Source organism: Limulus polyphemus, unplaced genomic scaffold (genome assembly GCF_000517525.1).
Source record: "Limulus polyphemus unplaced genomic scaffold, Limulus_polyphemus-2.1.2 Scaffold3925, whole genome shotgun sequence".
NCBI classification, from domain to species: Eukaryota; Metazoa; Arthropoda; class Merostomata; order Xiphosura; family Limulidae; genus Limulus; species Limulus polyphemus.
In genome coordinates, this window is record NW_013669535.1 from 92,579 (window position 1) to 99,324 (window position 6,746).

The following is a 6,746-nucleotide window of genomic DNA, read 5'->3' on the forward strand; positions in this document are numbered from 1 at the left end:
ATCCCTCTCTACAGCCTCAGTGTTTGTTGATACTCTAAGTGCTTTTTGATAAACCATATCAGAAGTTCTTTCTCCTTCCTGGGCCAAAATAAAGAGATTTCTTGGGTATTCTATTCTTGAACACCCAACTTAGAACTGACCATGTGAAAAGTAAGGGGTTTTCAGATGTAACCGTGGAAAAAATTTTATATTTGACATATTTTAGGAGAAAACTCAATTTTTCAAGAAAAACTAAAAACAAATTTCAAGAAAAAACTGAAAACATTTTAAAAATAAAAAATTGGTCCAAGACTGTGGATACATTAGCCAAACAAACATATTTTTGCTGTGGGCATGAACTAGGGTGGGTTGGATCGGGTAATAACACCCTATGACGTGCCTTTTGATCCAATGTATCACCATACCAAGTTTAGTTGATGTTGGTCCAAAGAGTAGTTTGTGACCAAACAAAATTTTTTTTTTACTTTTATAAGTATAGGTATTTTAGAAAAACCTGTCTCCCATAGTATGATAATTGTGACATTTGTTCTCTGGGTCTTCCTCCCCCTTCTCTAATGTATTTATCACCACTCTCTGAAGAATAGAATTCAATGTAAATTATTCATTATAATCTAGATATTACAAAGTAAGAGTCTAAATTTTTTATCCTTCAATTTTGTTTGGTTACAGGGTCATAGACGAGAAAATCAGATTAACTTGCCACACCCACCTGTAATATCCTCCCTTTCACAAATTGCCAGTAATTTTCTCAGACATTTTATACTATATCATTTATAACCAATAGATAGGCAAAGTTTTAATCTATCAAATGACATATAATGCTACATTGTTTACAGTACAGAGTATTGTCAATTTCATCTTAATTTGAAAGTTTATATAGTGGTGTTTGGATCAAGCAACTAAGGGAATTAATTTAAGCCCTTCTTATCCTAGTTAGAAAGACAGTTAAATTCATACCGTTATAGGACGTGGTTTGCTTTATGTGTGTTATTACTTTGTGTTCTTGGGTGCATTATTTAAGTAAAATAACTTAGTGTACTTGTACCATTATTATAAAAAAAAGAATAAAATACTTAAATTTCATCATCACCAACAGCAAAAAATGAGGTTAAAGGTAAATATTATATTTCTTGTTTTTCAAATATATTTTTATTTACTGTTATAAAAGTAATTAAAATGTAAAAATTAAAAACATATTATGTTAGATAAGGGTAGAATAGGTAAGATAATGAAAAATAATAATAATTCTTCATGAAGTATGCTTGTGAGCAGCTCATGCATTATGTCATTCAATACGGTAGTGTGAATTCTATGATTGCCAAGTGACATTTACAATTTGTGTGGTGGGATTGTTTGTTAAACATGTATCAAAGAGCAGTAAAGCAATAAAATGAAGTATAAACAGGGCTAGACTGTTATGAGCTTTAAGCTATTTGGGATAAACAATTGTAGTTTTCTGTTACAATCTGAAATCATTCTAGAAAGAAAACAGGGGTAATTTAGATTTTATATTTTTTTATGGTGATTACAAGTTACATTTGATATTTATTTAGGAGATTTTAGAGATTATGCAAATGAATTTTGAAAATTTTCAGATAAAGAAAGGTATTTCACTTTGCACTCAGAGCAGTCAACACTCTCACCATATATTCACAGGCAATCCTTAATAAAAATGCTTAATTGAAAATTCTGATTTTTTTTATGTAGAAAAGACTTAATGTTTACTGAAAGCTTGCCAAATATTGTGAAAATACACATCATATTAAAAAACTATAGTATGGAAACTTTGATGGTTACTTTGTTGTTACAAGGTCAGTTGTATTGAATGAACCCACATGGAAAGAGTTAGGGAACCTGGTCAAGTCAGTATGAAATCAGAGTATTTACTATTCATAAACATCACCTGATGTTCAGTTTCATCTGTATAAATGTTTCACTCTGATTTGCTTTTAACAAAAGTATTCATCTTGCAGTATGTAGTGCATATGTTGGAAAGGCCCTCCCAAGTCACTTTGTGATTCTAACTTTTGCTCTCTTTCTCTAACTAATACTAATGCTGCTCTGTTTTTACATTAGTTTTCTTCCTTACAAAATTGCTCTACATTTGTTAGCTAGCTGTGATTTATATATTTAGTTCCAGAGTGAGCTTAGAAAAGAACATTTTTATGAGCAGTTAATGACAAATTACATAATAAAAGTAGACACAGCTAACATAAATACTGAGCATTGTTAAAATATTTCATATTTATAAGAAAAAATAAGAGTATTCAATACAAAGTGTGAAGAAACTGACAATAAAATTGAAAAGTTTTTTAACACCATTGAAAAAACAAACAAACCAAATTACAGAAGTTATTCTGCTTTATTTTTAAAATATCTACAAGTTGGTTAAAAATTGAAAACTTAATTTTGTTGTCAAACATTTTATATAAGGTGCATGGGTCATATTATATATATTGTAAACCGTGGTGTCTGTCCGAGCATTCATCTGTCTCCTGTTTGAAAAGCTGTGCATGCAAGCAAAACTCAACATTCACTTTGAAATGATGGGAGAACAGGCATGAATAATGTTGATGCCAAATTTTATTTTGCAAGCAGGATATTCTTCACTAAGTTGTTAGGAATTAATCACACTATCATTCACATTTCAAAATGTGATATAACTTAAAGAATAAAAATGGAGATTTACTGTATGTTATTGTTGAGCAGCTCTTAGTATGACTGAATTGCTCAACAATTACTTTTTGCGATGGATGGTACAAGTAGCTCAGAGCTTTGGCTCTGAGTAAAACCAAGAGTGCAACACAACCCTTTTAAAGTCCATAAAATAATTTAGATTGATGGATTAATTTTTTTCTATCACTTACTGGGGGTGGGTACTTTTGCTAGAATAACTTAAACTTTTCCCATCAGTGGGGATGGGTAAGTTTACTTTTACATATATATCAAGTAGGTGACAGCACTACCTCTGTAGGGGAAGCTCATCAAAATGGTATTTTAAATATCTCCTCAATAGGTCATCAGAACTTTACAACACTATACAGTGTTTCCTTTTATAACAATATCTGTGTAATGATTGAGTCAAAAGTTTTGGGAATGTCTGTAAATATCATAGCAAAAAGTTTGAATTTCTTGTTCTTTCTTCTGCTACTTTTTTATTACATGATAACTCAAAAACCAAAACAGCGGTGTCAACCAATTCCACTGAGGTGACAGTTTCAAACAGAATATCCTCTTTTATAAGTATTATTATTAACTGGTAGTAATTAAGAAAATACAATAATTCTAGTGTAAATGACATCATTACCCCTTGAAGTAAGTTTTCTTACAGATATTTAAAAAGCTTAAGTAAAGGGAGAAACAGTAATTTCCAGCTAACAAAAGATAAACAACAAATATTACAGTTGGAACCTCATTGTATTTAGAACTTGGTTATAAATATAACCTTCCTTTGTCTATTGAAACACTGCATTAAAAACCAAGCAAACAAATAAAGAAAAACTTTTCAAACAAGGAAGAAAATTTAGGGATGGCTAATATTCATCCTTCAAGAACAATGCAAACGTGAATGTAGGGATAGCATTTGCATCATACGTACATAATAGCATAGACACATAGTGTAGTAGAATGTTAACGAACAAATATAGGATGAATTAAACTCAATTGTGATTGAATAGTTATATGTATGTGTATATATATATATATTGCTATATGTTAATTCTTGCCTGTGCTATTATGTAGGGATGATGCAAATGTCATCCCTACAATCGTATTTGCATTGTTTTTGAATAATTGATATTAGCCATCCCTACATTTACTTCCTTTTTTTTCAAAGTTTTACTTTACTTGTATATATACCCAGTCAGCAGCTTGTAAGGTGAATGATGCAACATAGACAACAAAACAGAGTTGATGTACATGTAATCCATACATAAAAAAATATAGTCAATTTTCAAAGATGTAATTGACAAAGAAATAAAAGTAATTGCTTTGATAAATCTCCTTATGCAGAGAGAGAAAGGTCTTGTTTTTTCAGTTGGTGATTTTGAAAAAAATTATGTTGTTTCTGAGGAATTTGCAAACAATGTTTTCAATAAGATCCCTGTGTCTTAGGTCAGACCCAGTTGACCCCGTTCGTCTAGCTGAGTCTATATCCCAGTCATTCTGTCTTGCTCTAACACCTCATCTGGAGCTTCTAGCAGATGAAGAACTGACAAAGATTGGCCTTAGGGTCACTCTTAATAGTGAACAGGTACTCTCTTAAGGTTTTATTGAAACAATATTTGAGTTGTATTTGGTTTCTGGTAATTCAAGAGTATTCTGTAATAATTTTGACTTTAGAAGATGGAATGTTTCTAAAATACAGTTCAAAGTACTATTAAATCTTTAATCAAAACTCAGTTTGCAATTTTAATCATATTTTCCTATTTATTTCCAGATGCTCATAACATTATTTTAAATTTCAGACGTATTTAGGTTGTTCCTTTCCACCTGTGTACATTTTTAAAAGAAACAAAAATCTGCAACACAAATAAGGAAAAATATATAACAATTATGTTTAAAAATTAATTTATATTATTACAAGACCTTCATCACAAAAATAAATACTATTAAATCTTATCTCTTTTTGTTTTCTATCTATCTCTCTCAACTCTAGCTTTGTACCAAAGAAATATCTTTTACATAAAGCATTGCTATGATTGATTGCATATAGTGAGTAAAAAAAAAAGGATTGTTAGAGTAATAGAAAATAAAATGTTTGTGTGAGAATAAATCGTTTAAAGAGGCAAAAGAAAACTAGAAATTTATATTATCCCAAGCAATATACTTTAGGTTATTGAAAACCACATGTTTTGTTTTCCTATATAAACTGAAAATTAAAGTAAAAATATGCCAATAAGTGTGTGAGATTAAATCATTTAAAGAGGCACAAAAAAACTAAAGATTTATATTATTCCAAACAATTTGCTTTAAGTCAATTAAAACCACATGTTATTTTGTTTTCTATACTAACTAGAATGTTAGTTCACAGAGTTTCACATATATGTATATGTGTGTGTGTGTATATATATATAAACTGAAAATTAAAGTAACAAAAGATAAGCCATTTTTACTGTTTCATTCAGAAGTCAGCATAGGATTTTTATATATACAAGTTCTAAGATGTTCAGCAGCCTATATAATGTATAGAATATGCATGTGTGTTTCTAGTAATTTTATTCAATACAAAAATTACAAAATATAATTAAAATTTAAAAGCATTTTAATTTTAAAATATAGTAACAAAATAAAAATTACAGAGTTCAATATACTTAGAAAGTTCACTTTTTTGTTGAAATGTAGCAAAACATCTTTATTATTTTGTGTATTGCTTAATGTGTGCTCCAAATGAATTGTGTTTTATATAATTGCAAGTTTAATCTTTTGATTGACATTTTAAATGTTCCCAAGGATTATATTTATTCCTTATAATGTGGCAATCTTTTGTTTGTATGGTAATGAAATCAGAAAATTGTCTTTGAAAAGGCCAGCATATACTAAATTGTATTTCTGTGGCATAATAAGAACTGACTGAAGCATCTGTTCCATTGCTACTCTGATAAAACAGGGGTGGACTGAACAGTTGGGCAATTGGACAATGTATGTGGTTCTAAACAAGGGCCCCCTCAGTGGCACAGCGGTATGTCTGTGGACTTACAATGCTAGAATCTGGGTTTCGATACCTGTGGTGGGCAGAGCACAGATAGCCCATTGTGTAGCTTTGTGCTTAATTAAAAACAAACAAACCTAAACAAGGTGGATCATATAGAATTTTGATAGCTAGCCAGCTAACTATGAATTTTTATTTCATTTTCTTGCCCCTCTCAACTAATTCAAATACTGTATCATGAAATAGAGACTTTTAGGAACGCCATAAAAACTCAGTGTTTTATACTCCTACCTATAACTACTTAGTTTACATTTCACTATTTCAGCATCAAAAATAATACAAACTGTTCACTTCAAAACTTACCACAAAGAATGGTCAGGAGGTGCTTCATAATATATTTTTATCAAAAACAATTATACATATACAAGTTACATGTATGACTTATATTACATATAAGTTAGATTTACTCTGTGATTAATATAATTTGTATTATTAATGTAGTTGTTTTGTTTTTGTTGTTATTGTTGTCATCATAAGGTCCTGAGAGCCTGCCCCTACTGGTAATGTTGTAATCAATAGATAGTATTATGGAGGTGGTAGACTATATGTAAGGATGGCCAAAGTCCTCAGTAGGAATAATACAAATATTCATGCTAAAAAAATTAACAGTGACAAAGAGTTTTACCTTACAAGATGATTACCACTCACTTTCAGTTGTTTCTCTACTCAATAAGCCCAAAAACAAGACAAGAAACTATTGCTAAGATACCATACCAGAAAGTGACAAACCCACTAAATTGTTCATTTTTTTCTCTTGTTTCAGTTGAGATAACTCTACAACTACTTTATCATTAATGTCAGTATAAACTTACATCCATTCTGTGTTTCTGGGCAGAGCATGATGTCATCATTTAGTCATAATAACTAGTAGTAATTAAAAATATAATCATAATTCTAGTGTAAATGATGTTATCATTGCTCTTTGAAGAAAGTTTTCTAACAGAAATCTGATGTTCCTTTAAAAAGCTTAAGTACAGGATGAAACAGGAATTACCAGCCAATAATAGATGAGCATTAGATGACTGTAACATGTGGA

At 30.1% G+C, this 6,746-nt stretch overlaps 1 protein-coding gene across 1 annotated transcript in view; it reads left to right on the forward strand.

The window, feature by feature from the left end:
• The window catches only part of LOC106470289 (zinc finger FYVE domain-containing protein 9-like), a 59,262-nt gene that overhangs the window by 48,509 nt on the left and 4,007 nt on the right, over positions 1-6,746 (forward strand). The window contains exon 17 of the mRNA XM_022398897.1: positions 4,114-4,252. Within this exon, the coding sequence (XP_022254605.1) occupies positions 4,114-4,252 (139 nt within the window). The remainder of the gene's footprint in view (positions 1-4,113; positions 4,253-6,746) is intronic.